This window comes from Opisthocomus hoazin, chromosome 13, assembly GCF_030867145.1.
Source record: "Opisthocomus hoazin isolate bOpiHoa1 chromosome 13, bOpiHoa1.hap1, whole genome shotgun sequence".
Taxonomy (NCBI): domain Eukaryota; kingdom Metazoa; phylum Chordata; class Aves; order Opisthocomiformes; family Opisthocomidae; genus Opisthocomus; species Opisthocomus hoazin.
This window is the reverse complement of record NC_134426.1, coordinates 28531576-28554068: the sequence shown is the minus strand read 5'-3', so window position 1 is coordinate 28554068 and position 22493 is coordinate 28531576. Positions and strand designations below refer to the sequence as shown.

Genomic DNA, 22493 nt, shown 5'->3' with positions numbered 1-22493 from the left:
CGGATTAGGTTTCCCAACCTGAAAGCAATTCCCTGCACGCTCAGTCGCCCCGAAGCAACGGAGCGGCACGCACGTGGGCAAAGCTGAGCCCAGCAGTCAGTGCCGCTCTCCACCCATCACTTCAAGCTGCGTACCTTAATGCCTTTAGTGTCCTCTTCGTCGAATGACCCAATATCAAAAGCATCTGCTGCATTTACTTCTCCCCGGGGAGGAATCAATGGTGGAGGATACTAGAAATTAAAAGCAGCATAATTAAAGACAAATTAATGGACACTGTTTAAATCGACTCTGCTAACATACACGGCCTCCTTATTCTTTGCACACATTACACACGACTGCGCAGAAGCATCTCCCTTCCAACCACACTTCAGTGCAAAGAAGCTCTCCACTCTTTTAATAAATGGTCCTCCAAAAACACGGGGAGAAACCCCTGCAGCTTAGAGAGAGCTAAGCAGAAGAAACCACGCAGCCGTTTGACCCTGAAAAAGCAGTAATTCAGCACTGCCCATCAGGCAGACCTGTAGCGACGAACCCGCGGCAGGTCTCCTCAGCAACCCTCCACACGTTCCTGCAGACGCGTGCACGTGCTGGGACTGGAGCCCTGAAGTTCTCTGCCCGTTACCCGCTTAAGCTTCTTTTCTTTGCGCTGCTTTGCACAGTAAGCTAAGGTTACCACCTCAGTCCTTACCTTCTGTAAGTAGACTTGCTGCCAATCAATGCCTTTGAAGAAAGGATGTTCTTTTACTTCTTGTGCGCTGCAAAACAGAAGTAACTGAAGTCAACAAAACGCACTGGAGAAATAAAAATCCTTCAAAGGTCACATTTCTATCACTTCGAAACATCAGTAAAATGCTCTTTTTTCAAGGGAAAAAAAAAAAAGTCTTCCGAAGTAAACAACAGCAGAGCAGACTCCACGTGGAACCGGTGGAAATCGCGCTGCAGGTCTGGCAAGCGCTCACTCCCGTTTCGCCACGGCATCCCATCATTTCAAACCACCACCACCACCCGTCTGTTCTCAGCTCCCATGCACTGCTTCTCAGCAACACGCTTACTCCACTCCACCTGATTTTATACGTATTTTGTGGCAAAACAAGCAACTACTCTTGACGGGCCCAAGGCGGAGAAGCAGTCCCAGGTCATCACCACAGAGGTCTCGGTGATCAAACCCCTGTGAGTCTCTCGCTGGAATCGGAGCCAGCCCCAGGCTGAGGTGTGACCGTCCTCAGCCCTTACCGACTCCTCTCCCAGCCGCCTCCCACCAGCACCCACTGGCTTTTTAAATGGGTGACAACCACAATTTCAGTTCCCCGCTGCAAGCAGGGGAAGCCTGGCAGGAGCAAGCAGCGCTCGCAGGCAGTCCAGCAAAACGCCCCTTCCCTTCGAATCATGGCACAAAACAGGTACGTCCGGAAACAGAGGCAACCCAAAACGCAGCAGGGAGTCACAGCCCCCTGTGCTCGGTGGTTTGGGGGCTGGGGGGGAGGTTCTGTAATATGCATATTATTACAGCTACAATATAAGCAGTAAATTTTACCTATCAATATGTCCGAATCAAGTAATCCGAGTTCAAGCCAGAACAGATCAGGCAAAGACATGTAAACAACGCAGGGATGCAAAGCGTGAACACAGTCCAACGCAGGCATGACTGCAGAGAGCCCGGGGGAGGTCTTTAACGACAGAAATGCTCCCAAAATTTGTCCAAACCAAAGGCAGCTGAAATGCGATTCCGTGCCACAGCGCTTTTTAATATTCTCTTTCCAAAATTAAGATCATCACAACAGGAAGCAGATTTTTACTCGAATTCATTCATTTACAGAGAGGTGGGAATTTCTAAAGGCAGTGGTTCAAGGAGAAGACAACACACCTACCTTCTTCCTTGGCACCCAAGTCTCTTGCTAACATCCCGCTGCAGGAGCCCTTCCAAAAGAGACTTCAGTTCAGGAGAAAACGAATCTGGTAGCTCCACGTTCTGTGAAACGAGGAAACAGAGAGAGAGACGTTTCACTGTAGCGGCAGCGCGAGCTGCTTTCCCCGCGCAGGAGGGCAGCTTTGCTCTGGTCGTGTCTGCAAACTGCTCTCCCACGTGTAAATGGAGCTCTCTCAGAAAGCAGGCCATAGACTTCCAGCTTTTCGAGGAAGCAGAGTCTATGGAAGCAGGGGAATTAACTGCAGCCGCCAGCAGGCCCCTTACCACGGTGAGCGTCATCCGGTCGATCTCATGCTTATCTTTGGTTTTGTGCTGTCTGAAAGGACTGTGACTGCAGAAACAAGAAAACGCACTGATAAATGTAAAGCCACAACATATCGGGTTATTTCAGCTCTGGCAACCCCAGGAAAGCGTGCAGCATCCTTTTAGCCCCGTCCTTCCACCTCCTCAGTCCTGCCCTGCAGAAGAACAAAACAAGCAGTAAAACATTCAGCATTTACAACGAAAAAATGAGACTTTACACGCTAGCACACCATGGCTACTAGCTACCTCAAAAATACCAACGTTTCGCCTCTCACAACTTTGTTCTCTTTTCTTACTACACAGAGCTGCACCGCTCCGCAAGGCAGTTGGCCCCGTCCGTTCTCAGCGTGACTGCATGAGGTGGACACCAAAACCACATCCAGAGAAAAGCGACCATTCCATTTCTTTAGAGACCACACACAGACATCCCTGGGTATTGTCAAACCTGGGGAAATCTGACCTAGCTACTCCTCATTTGTAACTAATGAGTAACTCTAGTTACTAATTGCTCTATCCACACTAGACGTAAAGGCATGCAGAGGATTAGTGTACTCCTAGACGCCCGGCTCCGTCCTCCAGGCAGTGTGTCAGACGCCTTACCAACGCCACCCGTGCCTCCCAGACCCCAGCACAGCTTCAGCCAACACGGCAACCCTGAACGCAGGCACCGCAGCACCGCTCCCTGCACACCCTGACCCACACGCGGGGCTGAGCGCGCCCTGCAGAACTCACCACCCAGCTCTACGGGAACGATGCAGTCGGCAGCTGAAACAGGAGGTAATCACAGGTATCACGACACCAGTGACTGGGAGGGTATGGGACGGTATCTGCTAAATCACCAGCTTCATTCCTTTCCTCTGTAGTTCTGTTTTCAGTTTGAATTTTTCCTTTTAGCCACAGAAGACCTTAGAACCTTACAGATTTACCATGCAGTACTTACACAACAGCACGAAAGAAAGCAGAAACACTTCAGTATGAGATTGGCTAATTAGACTTAGGATACATTCCCCATTTCTTAGTTGTCTTCAAAACCTTGAGGGAATGATACCTTGCAAAAATCAAAATGTTATTTACTTCTCGGTACATTCATTAGCTACCACAAAGCATTTTGCCTTGCCACTAGCCTGGTTCAGCTGGGGACCTGCTACTCAAGACTTCTGTCCCTTTTATCCTCAAAAACGTTTCTGCTGAATGGATCCGATGGCGAGCGCAGGACTTCCACTTTTCTGGTTTTAAGCACGATAGGTGAGCAGGCAAGAGTAACTGGCTAACCCACAGCCGCAGACACCTCGCCAGTCAGGCTCCGAGTAGACCAGGGAAGCACACGATCAACCGGGTACTTACGGGCAGATTTGATGCCAGACTTAAAATTTACAGAACACCACGAAATGGAAGAATCGCTGCCCACACGGACCGGGATGGCCCTGCCCCGCGAGCCCGAGCGGCGGCGGCACGCCGGGCAACGTGCCCCCAGGTGCTGGTTCCTTCTCCAGACAGCTCCAGCCCTGGGAAGGGGGAACCGTGCCAGAGCCAGGCAGAGGCCCTAAGCCTCCGTGCGCGAGCGACTCAAGAGGAAAGGGTCTCAGAGGAAAAGGCGAGGGGCGCAGAGCGGTCCTGCCAGGGAAAGACGCTCGCCGCTCTCCTCCCGGCAAACCCAGCCTGCCACGTGTCTTTCTCCCTACGGAATTCTTCAGGGAGCGTTCAGGGAGACGCAGTGCTGCTCACAGCTGCGTGATGCTGTCCGTACCCAGAAATGCCTTTTTATTTTTTTTTGGCAATTTAAACACCATTTCGTTCTTTATTTGCACACTAACGTTTCATCTATTTTGTGGACAATTAGTGTTAAATTGATAGATCTTTATACCTCAAACCACAAGTCACACACTTACCTTCCCTTGTACAGGGTATGGGATAGAGGTAAGAGCTCATCATCATGAGCGAGGACACAGGATGATCTAACCAACGATCAAACTTTACAGAGAAGCACTCTGAAAAGGTTAAAAGCTTTTTTCTGGCTTGTTGTTTAACACTGAGGCTGCTATTTTCAACAAACACTTGTCAATCGGTGCTTATCGACTGTTCAGATAAATCCCTTCGTCTTAGTAAATGCTGCCCAGCCACATGAGCTTACCGAGAAGGTAACAGCTGGCGCAGCTGTAATTATCGTTTACTTTTGTACACCGATAAGCTTCCAGGCCAGACTCAGCCAACGGGAGCATCCACACATCACCGCTCACCCAAACACTACAGCAGGAGGGACTGAGCATCGTCCCAAAAAATGCAGAGGGCAGAAGAGTTTCACCGTGACAGCAGGTCCCAAGCACAAAATGAAGCCCATAACTCAACAGGGCTGTCAGTAGATTTAAGCAATGAGTAACACTCTATCATTTAAAACACCAGCAGTTGCCCAGGGATGAGTAAAGTGGCTACCAGTGCCAGCCAAAGGAGGGCACAGAGCCTCTGCCTTCCTCGCTGCTGAGGGCACAGGGCTGGTGCGGGGCTGGGTTTTGAAGCAAGCAGAGCCTGTTCCAGTCCGAGGTGCAGACGCGGTCCCAGTCACAGAGCTGGCAGTGAGATACCATTTTAGATCATACGTAATACATTCTCTATTAGTATGTCAAGGGACAGACAATGACAAGGCCCAGGCTAAAAAAAAAAAAAGCACAGGGGACAGGCAGCCTCACTCACCCTCTCAGCAGCTTGAAGAGCATGCAGCCCAGCGAGAACCAGTCCGCACTGCTGTCGTACGCTGTCCCCTTCTGCAGCACCTCGGGGGCCATGTACCCGTGGGTACCTCTGAGAGGGGAAAGGGACAAAGCCTTGATTACCACCAAAACTACCATTCAAAAAAGGAATAATGATTAACAGCCAGTGTTTTCTAGATAAGCCTAATTTCAAAAGGATTAATTTTAAACATGATTTTATTTTGCTTTTTTTTGGCCACAGGCACACGCATGTTCTCTGCGTGTGTGTCTCCCGAGGAAGCACCGCAAACCCAAAACACCAGAAGCGATGGGGCAGAGTGAGGCAGCGACAGCGAGCTCTAGCAGAACCGGCCTCCTGCCCAGGCACGGGGCACAGCGGCGAGGTGGACAGGCTGCCTGCTCTGCCCGCTGGGTCGCGAGCAAAGGCAGGACACGGCCAGGGCGCCCGGCATCTCAGCCCGGATCTCTCCAGCTCCAGGCCATGCAAGATGGAGGCTGCCCTGCGCTCCCTGGACGCGCTTCCCGACAAACGGATCTGACGGGCAGACGGACAGCTTCCCACGGCTCCGTCCCGCTAACGCCCGGGGGACAGATTCCATCGACCGAGGCAGCCCATGGGACACCTCCGCCCCGAGACACCGCTGGTCACGGAATCACAGGGTCCCAGCATGGCAGGGGTTGGCAGGGACCTCTGGGGTCACCCAGCCCAGCCCCCTGCCCAAGCAGGGTCACCCAGAGCAGGCTGCACAGCACCGCGGCCAGGCGGGGCTGGAATATCTCCAGAGAAGGAGACTCCACAGCCTCCCTGGGCAGCCTGGGCCAGGGCTCCGGCACCCTCAGAGGGAAGAAGTTCTTCCTCATCTTCAGCTGGAGCTTCCTCTGCTTCAGTTTGTGCCCGTTGCCCCTTGTCCTGTTGCTGGGCACCACTGGAAAGAGTCTGGCCCTGTCCTCCTGCCCCCCCCCGCAGATATTTAGAGGCATTTCGAAGGTCCCCTCTCAGCCTTCTCTTCTCCAGGCTGAACAAGCCCAGCTCCCTCAGCCTCTCCTCGTAGGAGAGATGCTCCAGTCCCCTCCTCATCCTCACAGTCCTCCGCTGGACTCTCTCCAGTAGCTCCTCATCTTTCTGGAACTGGGGAGCCCAGCACTGGACACAGCACTGCAGATGGGGCCTCCCCAGGGCAGAGCAGAGGGGCAGGAGACCCTCCCTCGCCCTGCTGCCCACACTCTGCTTAATGCACCCCAGGATCCCACTGGCCTTCTTGGCAGCCAGGGCACACTGCTGGCTCATGGTCAACTTGTTGTCCGCCAGGACACCCAGGTCCCTTTCCATAGAGCTGCAAAGCTGGCACCATGCACTGCTTTCACCCTTGATGCAGCTGGAACATATGAATTTTCTCAAGAAGCTACTGAACTGCACGTCTTTTTAAGACACGACAGGATGAAGCCTTCCTTTTTTGCATACGTTCTGAGACCGCATCAGGGCAAATGAGGACCTGAGAATAAACCGTGCCAGATCAGCTGTGGAATCCACACACAACCCAAGAAATCCAGAGCCCAGTTAGGACCTGACGCCAAGAGGCAGAAAGGAACACAATTTGCCTCCAGTTCTACAAAGATCCAGAAAGAGCAAGACACAATAAATCCTGTTTTTCAGTCAGTTTCAGAATATTTAATTATCCATTTAGGACAATTAAAACAATCTGGTACTTTAACTCTGTCAGGTTCTTATCTGAACAGTGAATCATCTTGAAATAATGTGTCATCCTCCAGCCATGCCCACACATCAGCTGCTACGACAGTGCAGGAAAACAGAAAGGCGGCTGAAAAACCGTACCAGAATATCCAGCGTAGCCGTGTCACAAAGCAAGCCTGTGCCATGCAGGTGATATTTTCTTCCTTTAGGCAAAGTTAAATTATAAAGACACACAAAGGACTTATTCAGCAAGAACTCCCTGTGCAGCCAAGCTGCCATACGTAATACTTACACACTAGCATGTGGCTTCTTTTTGGAAAAATCACAGGCCAGCCCGAGGTCCGATATCCTCACGTGCCCATGTTCATCCAAGAGGATATTTGCAGGCTAGAAAGGCACAGAGACGGAGAGGTTGCTGCTGGGTATTTTGCACTTGACAGAACTACAGACCCTCAGCACACAGTAACTCACTCTCACACATCAATACTCCCTAATGGGTAACTGCTCGTATTTTTTTACATCAGTGTAACAGACACTATCTAGCTACCATCTACGTTCTAATGGAGCACTACCATCAGCTCCAGAGATTATGAAATACTGACGAGGAACAGAAAAGACAGGCAAGGTTGGGAACGGAAAGCACACGACAGAATAAACCCGTCTTGGCCTCAAGTCCACCTTGCTCTTGGTTCTTTCACAGCAGGGTCTGTGTGTGGCTCTCACACCCTTCAGGTGCAGCCCACACCCCGCGCCCTGTGCTGATTTTTTCCCCACTTTCGCTGTCCCCCGGCCGATGGGCACCTCTCGGAGCGGTCCTCAGCGGCCCCAAGGCCAGCGCAACACCCCCAGCAGCTGCCAGCCTGTCAGTCCCCCGTCACACCCGCTCCTCTGCCAGGGCTCTCGGAAACAGAGCACACTCTAAATTAACGGCATCGTTAATGAGATGAGTAACACCGCACAGGGTTTATTCTGACCCCAAGGAAGCCATCTCCCAGGCCTGTTCACCCGGGCAACAGCACAGCTTAGAACTACGTTGAAAAATTATTAGAAAAACCACCGAAAGGTAACAAATGATCTGTATTCTTCCCAAGGACAGGCTTCAGGTAAGCTGCTTCATTTAACTTGTCGGTGTCTCTGGACTGTCTGTGCCGTGGAGCACGCGCCCGCGGGAACGCAGCCGCCGCGACGGCGGTTACCTTCAGGTCTCTGTACACCACAAAGCGGTTGTGCATGTGTTCTAAACCCAGGATGATTTCAGTAGCATAAAACCTCATTTCTTTCTCAGAAAACACTCCGTGCTGGGAGAGGTGGTAGTGCAAATCGCCTCCTAAAATTAGAAGAATCGAGATGCAATTAAAGGAGCAGAAGAACCTGGCCTCGCAGGCAGACAGCGGGACGCGGGGGGAACAGCCCAGCACCTGCAGGTTCTCACAGCCTGCAGCAGGAACCCAGCCCCGCACTCTGCGAGTGCGCTCCGCCACAAAACGCCCGGGAAAGGTAATAAATAAATTTGACCAGTCTGAAACGCCGTTTTAAAAACACATTTCCTCCACACACATTTGCATTCAGTGACTGATCCAGCAACCGAGTCTGATGCAAAGGATTTCCACAGCAAGCGAAACACAGTCGCAGATGCGGGTTTCTGGAGACCTGCATAAATTAGCATACAGAACAGCCCAGGCTGGAAGGGACCTTGAAAGCTCACCTGGGCCCAAACGTTCATGCTGGGGACATTTTCACACTTCCCTAATCAAAGAACAGGCCCCAGTACAATGTCACTCTGTGAGCTAACCCACACCGCCAACACATGAAATTGCGAATACTCCTGGAAAACTGTTTCTGCTCCAGCTACGGATTTAAAATAATCCGCCAGCTGCTGGAATCTGACCTACAGTGTAGATTTTAACGAGCATCTTCACCTGCAAAACCCCAAAGCTTGTTTCTGTTACTTACAGGCTGGGAGCTGCGTTTCCCAGTTCAGCTCCCGGCTCCGCAGGAGGCTACGGCGGACACGCCCAGCTCGCCGCAGGATGCTCGCCGCAGGGCCGCAGTCAGCGTGGGAGCCAGGTCCCGCAGCACCCAGCGTCCCCAGCACATCGGGGCACTGCAGCATCTTCTCTCTCTTAACTCTGCCAACTCCTCCCTCTGTGTCTTCTCCTAGGAGTTTCGCTGAGGCTCCTAGGTATGGTTTCCTTCCTTTGAGGAATGCTTCCCCCATCTATTTTCTTTGCAGAGTTTTTTATAGTAGCCCTTTTATTTTAATTCTGAAAGCTGTGTCCCTGATCTCCTCATACAGTTCTCCACACGACCATCACTCCCTTAAGCTTCCAGCCTAGCAGGCCCTTTGATGTCTTTATTTAAATGTGTTCATGTTATAAGGCAACGGAGATTTTCAGTCTGTTCTCTACGTTCCCTGGTTTAGATCAATTTACCCCTCCTGCACGCAGGCCCATGCTTCACACCTCAGATTAATTTTCCCTCGCTCTCCTCATGATCTCAGCAAGCCCTCCTGCCAGTATTTCTGTAACGCTATCACCATCTGCACGAGCCTTCCTTACCATTCATCAGGTCCAGGATGAAACAGAGCTTGTCAGGGGTGTGGAAGGCATAGGTCATACACACTATAAAAGGACAGTCCTAGGGGGAAAGGAGCAGAGAGTTCATCTCAGGCAGTAAGCAAAGCACTAAATCGAGAAGCTAAAAATACACGTGATATTCTTCCTGTGATATTTGCCAATATTCATAATCCTTTTCTAAAGCACTCTGTGTACTAATCTACATGCTCTGATGTTTCACTTACAGTTTAGAGATCTTACATTTTGCTATCTCATTTCAATAAAAAAAAAAAGCTACGAGGAGCCAAAGGCTTATAAAATGCAGGCAGCACCATCATCTTCTAAAGACTTGCAGCTACAGCAGCTAGAAATACTCTAAAAGTACGTACCTAAGTTTGCACTGCTTACATGAAAGACACATGAAAGCTAGCAAGAAAACCCACAGCTGTTCCCACGACGTGTGCAGGATGCGCGCTCTTACAACGGCACGGTGAACGCTCAGCTGCCCCAACGCCGGCGCATCAGGCACGAAATCCCAAAGGGAAGGCAGTTTTGTCCTCGCCTGCGCATTAAATACGGCCACTCCAGCACGTCCCGTCCCCGCCGAGCCGCGCGAAGGGGACAGCGGGGCGTTCTGCCACCCACCGCTGCCCGCAGCCCCCCAGCAGCCTCTGCCAGACATGGCTGAAGGAGCACAGACACGCTGGGAAGGAACCCCCGACACTGGCACGTGTGCAAGCCATGGGGAGCCACAACAGCAAGGCCCACGTCACGCAAATCCCAGAAACGGGGCACAGACGGACGAGCGTCGCTGCCGAGCGGATGGATGACACCGAGTACGCTCCCACCTCTTGATGCACTTCCACCCTAATCCACGCAGATGTTTAGGACAAGCAGCCCTAAAAAAATACCCCTGGGAAAACACCTCTTTGCTGCCAACGATCTGGTCCGTGTGTGGTACCTCCCTCATGCACACACACTGGCAGACACCATGGCGGACAGTCGGCAGCCCTTCCTCTCTTCATTAGGCTTACTGGATGCAGCCGGTTCACAGAATCACAGAATCACAGAATAGTAGGGGTTGGAAGGGCCCTCTGTGGGTCACCCAGCCCAACCCCCTGCCCAAGCAGGGTCACCCAGAGCAGGCTGCACAGGACCTTGTCCAGGCAGGGCTGGAATATCTCCAGAGAAGGAGACTCCACAGCCTCCCTGGGCAGCCTGTTCCAGGGCTCCATCACCCTCAGAGGGAAGAAGTTCTTCCTCATGTTCAGACAGAACTTCCTGTGCCTCAGTTTGTGCCCGTTGCCCCTTGTCCTGTCGCTGGGCACCACTGCAAAGAGTCTGGCCCCATCCTCCTGACCCCCACCCTGCAGATATTTGTAAGCATTTATAAGGTCCCCTCTCAGCCTTCTCTTCTCCAGGCTGAACAAGCCCAGCTCCCTCAGCCTCTCCTCGTACGGCAGATGCTCCAGTCCCCTCATCATCCTCGTAGCCCTCCGTTGGACTCTCTCCAGCAGCTCCTCATCTTTCTTGAACTGGGGAGCAAGTTAACTTTCTGAATCGACTGGATAATTCAGAAGTGTCCCCGCGCAGGCTTGCTAAAACCTTAGAGCAACTGAATCGCCCAGCAGGATTTAGTGTTCGAATTTAAACACCACACGCAGAAAAACCAATAGGTGCTTCTAGCGCAGAGCACAACATGCCCAGGTTTTCATGGAACCCATTTTCAAAAAGAGATCTGCAAGTGTAAATGTGACACATAACTCATTTTTGTGTAAGCCTTCCTAATTTAATCACCACCCTCTTGTTGTTTAACGGAGAGAAAAAATTCTAGTACTGCAATATTTTTCTGATGCACAAAAATACCGCAAAAGAGTATTTTCTACCATAAAACCAGGAAAACCCCTATAGGTGTATTTTAAATGAAACAAAGCAATAAAGCAAATTTCTCCAGGGAGCAATACTTTGTTGCAGTAAAGCCTCTGCTCTGAAAAAAACAAGTGACAGCATGACAACAACGTGCGAATTAGGAATAGTTTGGAAAGAGCTCCTCACATCCAAACAGCCCTGGACTGAGTCCAGAAAATTGTAGGAAGACAAATTCCTGGTAATAAGTCACGTGTAAGGAAAAAAATTAGAACATCCATAAAAATGTTCAGGAATGTAATATCTGAAAGCCATCCGCACCCCAGCGTGTGCTCCAGCAGCAAAGCTTTCGTGCCGACTGCTTCGCCCAGCCCGGGCACCTGGCTCTAGGGCACGGCCGTGGAAATGACGGCAAACATGAGGATGGAAAATCGCGTCGGCGGAGCGGGGCGGCCGTGCTGCACCCGAAGAGCAGCTCTGCCCGCGCAGCGCCGGCTCGGAAAGGGCCGCGAGTCCACGCTGGAGACGCCGAGCCGGGGCCGCCATTCCCACAGACCAGCCTGCACGGGACTGCCCGGGTCTGGGAGCAGGTTCCACTTCTTGAGTGAACCCGAGGCTCTTACAAATCTCAGTGCACGTGAAAACAAAGTACTTGCTCTTCTCAGAAAAAAAAAATCTCTGATTATTGATCTCCGACACTTTGCTGTTCAGCCTGTCCGCTTCTGCTGTACCTTACATTTATCCCCTCTTTGGGGAAATCCCGAATGCAGTCTTTAGTCAAACTATCTCAAAAAGAGCTGAATAAGACGACTTCACTGCCTAATTATTACCCAAGAGGAGAGCTAGAAGACAGAGCAGAGTCCCCCGGTGCTGCAGCCGCCTGCCAGCACGACGACCCCCGCGCGCCAGGAAGAGACGCCCTGAACGGCCACCCCTCGGCAGCCGGCTCCTCCGGGCAGCTCGCTTCGCCCGGCCGGCTGGTCGCCCCGGCCCGCTTGCGGCACAGCAGGCAAGCCTGGCTATTCTGGAAGGCAAATCTGCATCCCGCTCTGCAGAGGTGCCCGCCGCGCTCCCGAGCTGTGCCGATGCGAAACGCGACCAGGAAAAGCTATTCTCAGGACGCGGCCGCGCTGCGCTCAGCTTTGGGAGCTCCCTATCCGAGAAGCGGTTGGGAACGCCAACATTTTAGGTGGATTAACAAAAAGGATTACACAAACGTACGTGTAATCTGCACAGCTGTTCTGTATTTTGCAGAGACGTCTGGATTCCCCGTTAAATGACTAACTGCACTCTGATGAACTTCCCAGCTCCATTTTGTTCCAGGCAGCACACAACTGCTGTCACTGGGGAAGGCACGCGCCGTTCAAACCTAGCAGCTTGTATTCAAGAATGAAATGAATTATTTTATTCTGCCATTTTCAGCCCTCTTTAATCCCACGTATCACAGAATCACAGAGCATTCGGGGCTGGAAGGGACCTCTGTGGGTCCCCCAGCCCAACCCCTGCCCAAGCAGGGTCACCCAGAGCAGGCTGCACAGCACCGTGGCCAGGCGGGGCTGGAATATCTCCAGAGAAGGAGACTCCACAGCCTCCCTGGGCAGCCTGGGCCAGGGCTCCGTCACCCTCAGAGGGAAGAAGTTCTTCCTCGGGTTCAGCTGGAGCTTCCTCTGCTCCAGTTTGTGCCCGTTGCCCCTTGTCCTGTCACTGGGCACCACTGGAAAGAGCCTGGCGTGCTCCAAGCCCTCGCGCATGCTGAGTGCCAGCGGGTGCACCCAGCCCGCACGGCTGGCGTTTTGGACGCAGTCTCCCTTTTCAAACCCTCTTTCCGATTTCGGAGAATCCAAAGGAAGTTGAGCTCTAATGAGCTGATAATCCTTAACAAAAAACCCCAAAGGTTTGTCTGGCTTCTCCGTTGCTACATGCCGAGCTATGCGCTGTCGTGCAGCAGAACCAGCTCCGCCATCAGCAGCCTTGCCAACGGTTTTCCTCTCGAATCGCTAGACACGAAACTTTACCTTCAGTACCGGAGCAACAGGATCACCATTTGAAGTTATTGGGACAATTCTTACCAGTTTGCCTAGATTTCTTGTCTAGTCTCCGCTACAGAGCCCCACCCCGCTGACTCTCCAGACTCCTGACACTTCTGGACAAGCCGCCACTTCTCTTCGGTGGGAACAGTTAACTTGAATAAAAAGTCTAACCAGTATATCCCAACTGCTGAATTCACAGATAACAGAACAAAGAAATGCTTCCCAGTCCTTTGTCCATCTCTATGTCCAAGCCAAACGCGAATGCAGCTCTGTGTCAAAGGAAATGCTCTGCCTTCTGGTGTCGGTGCACGCGTGCCCTTCTCCAGAGGCCGGCCGAGGCAGGGCAGGGACTTCCAGCGAAGGGCACAAGAAGAAACACCTCGTCCTTCCTCTGGAGCTCCGCAAGGAGGAAAAAGTTCAACCTTACGATGACAGCTTGGTGCGTGGCTGCCCTAATTTCTGGCTTAAGATCTGCCTTCCCAGGATATTTCTAACAGCAGAGGAAAATAAGCTGATGGGTAGTAAGAAAAGTTCAAAAGCTAGGTCCTCCGGGGACAGAACTGCCATCGGCTTCCCCGTTCTGCCAGTCTGCACAAGAGAGCAGCTCACGTGCCCGTCGTGAGGCTGAAAAGCACCGAGCGCTGTCTGATTCGCACTGCTCTCACTTGACAATAGAAGGGCACTGCTCAGCAACCATAATTCTGTATTTTTATGTACGCCCTAAAAAACCCATCTCCATTTTCTAAAGCCAAGCTTGCAGCAGACAAGGGCCAGCACCGCACGGCAGTGCTCCTGCAGCCGTGCCCACAAGCAGTCAGTGCAAAGGCTGGGCTACCTGCGGGCGTAAGACCACTGCGGCTGGAAGCCTGCTCACACTGACGGCTTCCCCAAGCAACAGCAGACAGCAAGGATGCTGCACGTGTACCTGAAGACAAAACGATGCTAAATGCCTCACAAGTGAGATTTTTTTTTAAAAAGAAATCAGTATTTACTAACCCACCCGGGTCACGCAGAGCCAACACCCGGATTCACCCAGCCTCTGCCAGCCCTCGGCTCTGAGAGCACAGCGCGGCGTTTGCTCCCTGCCCTCCCGTAAGCCCAAGCAGGGACCCTCCCGCCCAGCCGGGGATTTGCACGCCTGCTGTACGAGCCGAGAACAAAACCACATCAACTCCTTCTCACGCTTCACCTGGGCTGGGAGAAGGGGATGTGTCCGCACCGAGCTGCAAACCGCGCCTTTAATTCATACACCGCAACAGTCACGAGGAAAATCAACCTTTCTGCCAGCACCACGGGCAACCACGGTGACGCGAGCCGACTCCGAGTCCCGCTGAACGAGGCCGGGGTCCTCGCAGGGCTCTGGCCTCCATCGCCCGCTCCGCAGCCCTGCGAGCGGGACACGCTGCGGGCGCCGGGGGTCTGCACACCAGTGACTTCTCGTTGTGAACGGGCCCGGATGCCGGACGGGCAGACGCACCCCACGCCCTCGTACTCAGCCGGAGCACACAAAGACACGACGGAAAATCTGGGGGAGCTAACGCCAGAGTCACCGCAAAGGGAGGACCAACAGGGAACTGACGTTCGTCTCCGAAACAGCACCTCATGTGCTACGGAAGGACTACGTAACTATAGCAGAAAAGGAAATTTTTTCACAAGGCAGAATAACGGTTTTAGAAAAGTTTCAAACACAGACGCTTGAAAAAGGAATAGTCAAAAACCAGAAGGGGCGGTGGGGGGGAAGAGCATGAATTACCCAAGGAGTGGGAACCTCCAGGCCTCGTCAGCCGAGACGTTCATTTCTGTCAGCACCCAAATGGAGAACCAAACGTTGCTTTTCCGTTCTTACTCCAGACACATCGCTACAATCAGGGGGGAGGTTCCAGGGGGGGTTAACTTTTGTGTGCCACCCAACTGAATTGATGGAATGCGTACCATATGTAACAGCTTTTATATTATATGGGGGGGGAAAAAAAAAAAAAGAATATACTTACTCCTGTACTGACAAGAGACAGCATAATTCTTTCATTTAAGGCTAATGTTTCTCCTTGCTTCATCTTGATTCTCTTCTTATCTAAACATTTCATTGCATACCTGAAAATATTAACCATTCAGAAAAAGCACCAGAAAAAATTTCCTCCTGTACTCAGCATTATTCACTAGCTGTTACACCATGCACATTTACGGTATCCTGTAAGCAAGCTCTTTAAAGACTGAAACCTGGTACTAAAAACATCATTATACACCCAACAAAGCAAATCTCCCAGATCTTACAGAATTAAAGCATTTTCAACACAAGCCTCCTAACAGAGAAATGTGCTTTAACAAAAAATTCTGTCCAACCCACCACAGAGATACAGGAATTACATATCATACATCCATTTTTCAGTATCTACAAGCAAGGATCTGCAGTAGGAATTAGGTAACAGAGACCCTGTTACCGTTCCATTCAATTCTAAGCGTCAGCTCTACCAGCGAAGCAACATCTTGAACACACGCCGAGTTCTGTATTTTCTTTTTTTTTTTTTTCCAAGTTTTCTTTCTACTCAAAGAAAGGTCAGACACACACAAGAAAGCTTTTTTAATCTTCTACCATCTGTATTACACAAACTAATAAAATTTTGCTCAAAAGAGAATGTTATCCTCCCACCCGTGACTCGAGAGCAGGATGTACTACAGTCTGTGGGTGTCTTCTGCAAGCACTCGGTGCGCCTGCTGCTAGAGAATGGCTGAGAAGGACACGCGTGCTCCTCCACAGGAGATTTCCAGCCATGGGCAGCCACGGATTTTGAGGCCGTTTGTTTTAAAACACGCTCAGGAAACCACCGAGTGACAGCACTGCACCAGTGCTCATGGACTGCCTCCGCCGCGGCCGCTCTGCGCAGCGACAGCCCCGCAGCCGCCGAGCACAGCCACGTCGCCCCGCGTCGGGCGGGTGCTGCCCGCGGGGACGCGCCAGCAGGAACGCACCCGAATTCCAAGTTTCCAAAGCGAGGAACATATTCACAGCACGCGCTTTTGCCGAGGGGTCTCTCTACGATGATTGAAACATTCCACACGCTGCCCTGCATTTCTGCTTTGACATCGCTGATCAAAGCGACCGACTGGGGCCGTTTCGGGCTGATGGAAATCAAGGATCTCATTCTCCTAGCGAGCCGCGTGCTCGAAAAGCACGGCTGTCCCTCCCCTCTGGACTGCTTTCTGCGTGGTGCCCCTGGCCCCTGCCCGGGGGTCCTTGCAGGAGGTGACGTGGACAAGCCGCAGGTGTGTCTTTGTGGGCTAGTGAAACACCGATGGCATTTACCTTCGAGGGCTGGCTTCCCAAGCTCCTTGCAGGCGGTAAGCGCAGCAGAGGCAGCCATCTAGAGCGGACGGGATCTGGATTAGGGATGGATTGGTTTGGATTAAGAAAGAACTAAACCAAACCTCTACCCAGAAACTGAACCTCATCTAGAGTTCTGCTTCCGCTTTGGAAAAGGTTGGCTCTCCCGCATTTCACCTCCCTTTACTCCATTTGTAGCCGATAAAAACTGTCCTTTGCTTCCCTCGCTAGTCCCAAGGTTCATCCACCTCCTGCCAGAGCGAAACTCCGACGTGAAAACGGCTGGGAACCTGCGAGCTCCCTCTTCAGAGTGGGTGCCTGCTTCGTGTGGCTCAAGCCAAACAGAATGCTTATTTCTGTACGTGGACAAATTAATGAACTGTACATGGACAAAAAAAGGACCAAAGCAAGAATCAAGGCAGTATTGTTAGTAACAGTATTAATATACTTAAGGTCACTGCAAAAATACTGAACATGATAGCAACACTATGATGTCTTCCACTTGTTAATTAAATCAGAAGTTTATTATTGTCAAGGCTCCCAAGCACACACAACTGCCAGCGAAGCCAGCTGTAGCTGCAGAGACTTGGCACTTCACACACGCCATGCCTGATAGAAGAGAAATGTTTAAGGATGGTCCCTGGACTGAAACTGTTAGGAGAAAGGCAAGACGAAAGGGGCGGGGGGGGTGTAAATAAAAAAATAAATAGATAGATATTGAGAACAATTTGTTAAATTGATGCCCAGATGTTCAGAACAGGACGTGATGGGACAATTATGCCTCGAAACTGAAATCTGATGATCAGGAGAAGTGCGTGAATCACAGAATCACAGAATCACAGAATAGTAGGGGTTGGAAGGGACCTCTGTGGGTCATCTAGTCCAACCCCCCTGCCGAAGCAGGGTCACCTACAGCAAGCAATGGTAAGACCAGGAAAAGAGAAAAAAACCACAGGGGGCTGATCTTGGGAGTTCTCGGCAGGAGCTCTGCCAAACAGCAGCTCAACCCTGGCACCGCGTCCTCCCAACAGCAAGCCAGGATCAGCGCTCGCGCCAGTGACACGCGCTCAGCAGGGCAGGAGCTTCTGCAGCTGCCCAGGCCTGGAACAGCGCGTCCCAGGCCCTCCGCCACGCTCCAGCCCCACGGCAGCCCCGGGAATCACCGCAGCACGCGGCTACGGGCGGTTTCCGTGAATTTGGACAGGACCATTTAAACGAAGGGTGTGCTTCAGAGCTCTGCCAGGCTGAAGCCCCACCGCAGGGCACACCACAGGATCACACAGCAAACTAAGCTTAAAGATGAGCCAGAAATCAGAACCTCTCGGGATAGAATTTGACTACGAAGAACTACACAGCAATGTTACGCTGCTTTCCAGTGATTTTGTAAGAACGGACTGGAAGGATTTTCTTACTGGTTCAGAGTTTACCATTGCCTCTAAAATACAGCGTGTATATACTCACATTTTTCCAGTGTCTGCTTTTCTGCAACCATACACTTCACCAAATCCTCCTCTTCCTATTATTCTATGTACACTAAAGTCATTCATGGTCAGCTGCGAACGCAAAAAAACAAAACAAAACCAGACTTCACTTCTCAGCATGAAAAAACTTCCTGTCGAGATCTAAATAACCCGTTAATGTGTTTCGATACCCCACGGCTGTAATTCAGGGAGCACTTCTTGACTTGGACAAAGGAGCCCCGGCTGCTGACACTTCAGGCACCACAGCCTGAAGCAGAACCACGACGCATGCGACGGCTGCTGCCGAAGGCCGACGGCCGCGTCCCCACGCGGGCTGCGGGAGGGAGCGGGGGGCTGCTCGGCGGAGGTCGGACCCCGAGCAGCGCAGAGGGACGGCGGCCGAGGGAAGGGCTGCGGGGGCCAATGCCAGAGCCGCCGTGGGGAAAGGCAGACCGACAGTGCCGGGGCGCGGGCGGAGCCGCGGCGCTGGCTGCTCCCTCTCTTTCAGCCGTTCTAGAAACCAAAAGGCTGCCAGCTCCAGCCAGGCAGCGGGGCCGGCCAGAAAGGAACTGTCGGGACCGTGGGGCTAAGCATAGCGGGGCGGATCAGCAACGCTCACCCTGCTCCTTAACAAGGCCTCTGCAGCAGCATTACTCAAAACCGAACATTTCCTTTCCTGTATCAGTCTTTGACAAGATAAATATACCTGTAAGTACTTACATGAATATTTAGTTCCACGTTTTTCCATTGACAAAATCTAGTAAACTTGTCACTGTAGAAAAAGAGTTCAAAAATTGTCTGAGACTACTGTGCAAAGCGCTACAGGAAATGTCAAGACTCTCATATTTAAAATCAAGTTTGCTCTAGGGCGTGCTGTGGTATTCTGTAAATGACGCCTTCCTTTCCAGCAGCTCTCCCCTTACCCCCCCAAGCACAACAATCCCTAGGCAGCGCACACTTCGTATTTTACATTCTTACAAGAGAAAGACACCAGATAACCTTACCCCTGTCAGTGCTCAGTATGTCCTCACGTCTCGCTTTCAGATGGTTTTTAATTTTTAAAAACAACTAAGTTCAGAACTAACAAACGTTTAAATCACATCAAGAGAAAGGTAATTATAGGAAAACAGAGGCAGCTCGATCTATATTACAGAATCACAGAATGGTGGGGGTTGGAAGGGACCTCTGTGGGTCATCTAGTCCAACCCCCCTGCCAAAGCAGGGTCACCTACAGTAGGCTGTAGGTGTTTATTAATGTATATTAATAAACCTCCAGATACTCCAAGGAACATTTTAAACTCATTTTATCTTAAAATAGGAAAAACATCGCTAATACCACAAGCTGTTGCCAAAAAACCAGCTTCCTATTTCTACATAAATAATGAAGTATTTACTCTCAGAGTAAGCAATAGCAGTTCTCTGGCTGCGTTTTACCAATGCTGCAGGTCCCACGGCCGGACGGCCATGCACCCCCGCCCCGCACCCCGCGCAGCCGCCCCGCTGCCTTCACCCCGCACCAGACCCCTCCTGCTCCGCGGCCAGGGCTCCAGAGCCGGCCCGGCGGGGTCTGCGCGTGGCAGGCGGGAGGTGGCTTCGCAGGGGAGCATCCCCCACAGAGACAGTTTGGCACTTCCAAACCTCCGAGAGCAAACCGCAACCTATTACCCTGCTACATGGAGCAACACAAAAATCTATCCTCTTTATGCTTTTTCCGCTCAGATATCCTGACACTAATCACGATATACAACAAAGCTAGTCACCTGCAGAAGCTTGCTGATAAGGCACTATTAATTAAACTAAGTTTACTAAAGATTTTTAGCTTTATTTTACAGCAATACTTACGGGATATCGTGTTCATACCTTTCCATAAATTTTTGAAATATTTTTCCTCGAAGACTATCACAAATCTCTTCTATATATGGCTAAAAAGGGTTAAGAAACACAATTAGTATTTAAGCATAGAATAAACTGATTACACAACACCACACTTTCCAAGTCAGTCACACAGGCCCTACACAACACACAGCATTTACTGTGTTTCCTTTGAAGAAGGCTCGAGGAAGCTTTTAAGCTTCTTTTAGCTTCTGGAATCTGATCAGGTGCCTGAAAGTCAAATATAAAACGTTGCCATGAGCTAGAAAACCTTGGGGGGCTGCACGCAGCCAGTGTCAAGCACCGCTGCGTGGCCAAGCAGTCTGGCAAAGCGACCACAGCGCAGCTCTGTTTTGAAATCCATTTCAATACAACACGCGGTCACTCCGGCCTGACTGAGAAGTGACATTTTTCTAGAGAAATGCTGGCTCTTGACACGCGACAGCATGCAGCCATCCCAAATCCCAGCCCCATGAGCAGCCAGACATAACTCAGGCAGCGTAGTTACCAGTTTGGCAGTTCACCTAACTGCAACACTAAAACCCATTGAAGGAGCAGTAAGAAAAATCAGGCAGGGGCAATCTTTGCATCTTTGCAATATATAAAAATACTTCAGATTTACATCACAGCTAATAAACACTCCCGTGATCGATGAGGTTCGTCACCTGCAGAAACACCTTGGCTTGACGCACCTAGTTATGCAAGTTAGCATAAATTTCTTGTCTTGTATCAATGTGTATTAGAGCTGTCACAATGCAAGAAATATTTCACTTCTCATTTCTTTATTTTCTAAAGTAACAACACAAAAGATGTATAATTTCACAAATGAGCCAGTATGCCATTTATTTTTAAATTCAAATAGCGGATAAGCAAATCAGTTCAGAACTTCAGAACGTTTTAAAAAAGCACCACAATTTTAATGGGACAGAAACCCCCATTTAGCAAGGTAACTTCTGATTGGATTTTGTCTTGTGGACAGACAGAAAACCAAGCGAGATGGTACAAATGCTTAATTCCACACCACCACCAACCAGGAATTCATACACCTTAAAATTAAAGGCAGAATGTTTTCAAAGCTTTCACATCACTGAAACCTTACGGCAATTTCTCCGCTCTGCAGTCTGGTTTCTCCTGACAGGGTGTGCACCTTCCCGATGCAGTCGTTTACTCGAAATCATTTCATGCCTTCAAATCACAACAACTTAAAAACTCTTCTGTTCACATACCAAGGCACAGTTTGCTTTCATAAATGCGCTTTGAAATATTTTAGGTAAGAATAGTGATTTGTAATTTTTATTTGACTTAGCAAAGCATCGTGATATCAGGACTACAGCGAAGAACATGCACCAGCACCATTTCATTCTGTCTCCCTGAAGAACAGGTACAAAGTCACTTAACGTCAAACAAGCGACGCAAACACGACCGTTCAGCCCGTCTGCACCTCACCTGGAAAAGGCTGGCTGGCACTTGTTTCCTGGATAAATGTGTTTGTACGTGGTCTACAGCTTGTTTTGAGAAAGGCTTTGGAAAAAGAAAAAGAAGGGTTTCAAACCGCTGGAAACGTGAGGAGGTTGGTTTCAGGTCTCCAGCACTGCTGCTCTCCTCCCCGGCCGGACACCAGCCGCGCCGTGCGGCCTCCGCGCAGCGCGTCGCTGCGACGCCCGCGGAACGCGATGGGAACACCGCTACTCCAACGTGGGAAGGCAGGGGAGGGAAGATGCAGGGGGGGAAGGTGAAGGTAACAGGGCAGACGATGCTCCTCTAACAAACTGACCAACGACCCCACGCAGAGGGACAGCGCTGGGGACAGAAGCCGACGTGGACTTCTTACCACTCGCGTGACTCACAAAACGCTGCTTAAACCCCTCCACCTGCAGAACCCCACCACTAGGGTAAAACACACTGCTAATTTTTCTTCAAAATAACAGCAAATGAAACTGTTAAATACAGACCCACGGGCCAGAACTTTGGCCGGAGGAAGCATGGTGTCACCGCTGTTACAGCCCCAGCCCCGCACCTTGCGCTCCCCACACGGCAGCTAAAAGCCTTTTGCCTCTCCTGCGAAAGGCTGCTTTGCTGCCAAGTAACACTAACAGCGAAAAAGCCTTCTGTGGTCAGTTTTAGCCAAAATCTCAAACTCGAGTCCGAGCTCTCAGAGACCCCAAGTCCAACAGCCAAACCGCCCGCAGAGCCCGGGGCAGCTCGCCTTGCTCCGAGTTTCTGGGGGGGGGCACGGCTGCTGCTGGGCTGGAGGGGGTTGGTCAAGGCACGCACACACTTATCTCAAAATAGAGATCTGAAGAAATGTAAAACAAGCAGATCTCTAAATATTTCCTTTCCATACCACCAGGTTTAACAAAACTTGGCACACACCACCACCCTCTACACCTCACTACTGGAAGAGAGGGGGGGAAAAAAAAAAAGCATGCTGCATTCAGCCAAACACAGTCCCACGGACTTCAAACGGAAACAGCAGCGACTTCGCGTTCCCGCTGCTGTCCGGCTACCCGAGGGCGCACGGCGCGGACGCTACGCACATGCGAGCAGGAGAGCAGCTCCTTCATGATGTACGTGTCGTAGATCTGCCGACTGCGGGCCAGGCGCTCGTCCTCGGAATCCAGCTTCTCGTATTCTTTTATCTGCAATAGAAGAGAGAAGGACCCATTAGATGAGCGCATTTCTACTCATTTTTTCGCTCCTTTGGTAAAAACAAGACTTTGGCCGAAGGTCTAGTTTGCTTTATCATTTTCTTAAGGCTTCAAG

At 51.0% G+C, this 22493-nt stretch overlaps 1 protein-coding gene across 3 annotated transcripts in view; it reads right to left on the bottom strand.

Annotated features, from left to right (window-relative positions):
* Nucleotides 1–22493, bottom strand: part of GRK3 (G protein-coupled receptor kinase 3) — a 77849-nt gene that overhangs the window by 11826 nt on the left and 43530 nt on the right. For all 3 annotated transcript variants that reach the window (XM_075435024.1, XM_075435025.1, XM_075435026.1), the window contains 14 exons: nucleotides 22268–22369; nucleotides 21177–21251; nucleotides 19719–19780; nucleotides 18579–18630; nucleotides 17860–17951; nucleotides 15071–15170; nucleotides 9187–9265; nucleotides 7825–7955; nucleotides 6921–7015; nucleotides 4919–5026; nucleotides 2192–2258; nucleotides 1869–1969; nucleotides 689–755; nucleotides 135–230 (listed from right to left, as the gene is read on the bottom strand). In XM_075435024.1, coding sequence (XP_075291139.1) covers nucleotides 135–230; nucleotides 689–755; nucleotides 1869–1969; nucleotides 2192–2258; nucleotides 4919–5026; nucleotides 6921–7015; nucleotides 7825–7955; nucleotides 9187–9265; nucleotides 15071–15170; nucleotides 17860–17951; nucleotides 18579–18630; nucleotides 19719–19780; nucleotides 21177–21251; nucleotides 22268–22369 — 1227 coding nt within the window. The remainder of the gene's footprint in view (nucleotides 1–134; nucleotides 231–688; nucleotides 756–1868; nucleotides 1970–2191; nucleotides 2259–4918; nucleotides 5027–6920; nucleotides 7016–7824; nucleotides 7956–9186; nucleotides 9266–15070; nucleotides 15171–17859; nucleotides 17952–18578; nucleotides 18631–19718; nucleotides 19781–21176; nucleotides 21252–22267; nucleotides 22370–22493) is intronic.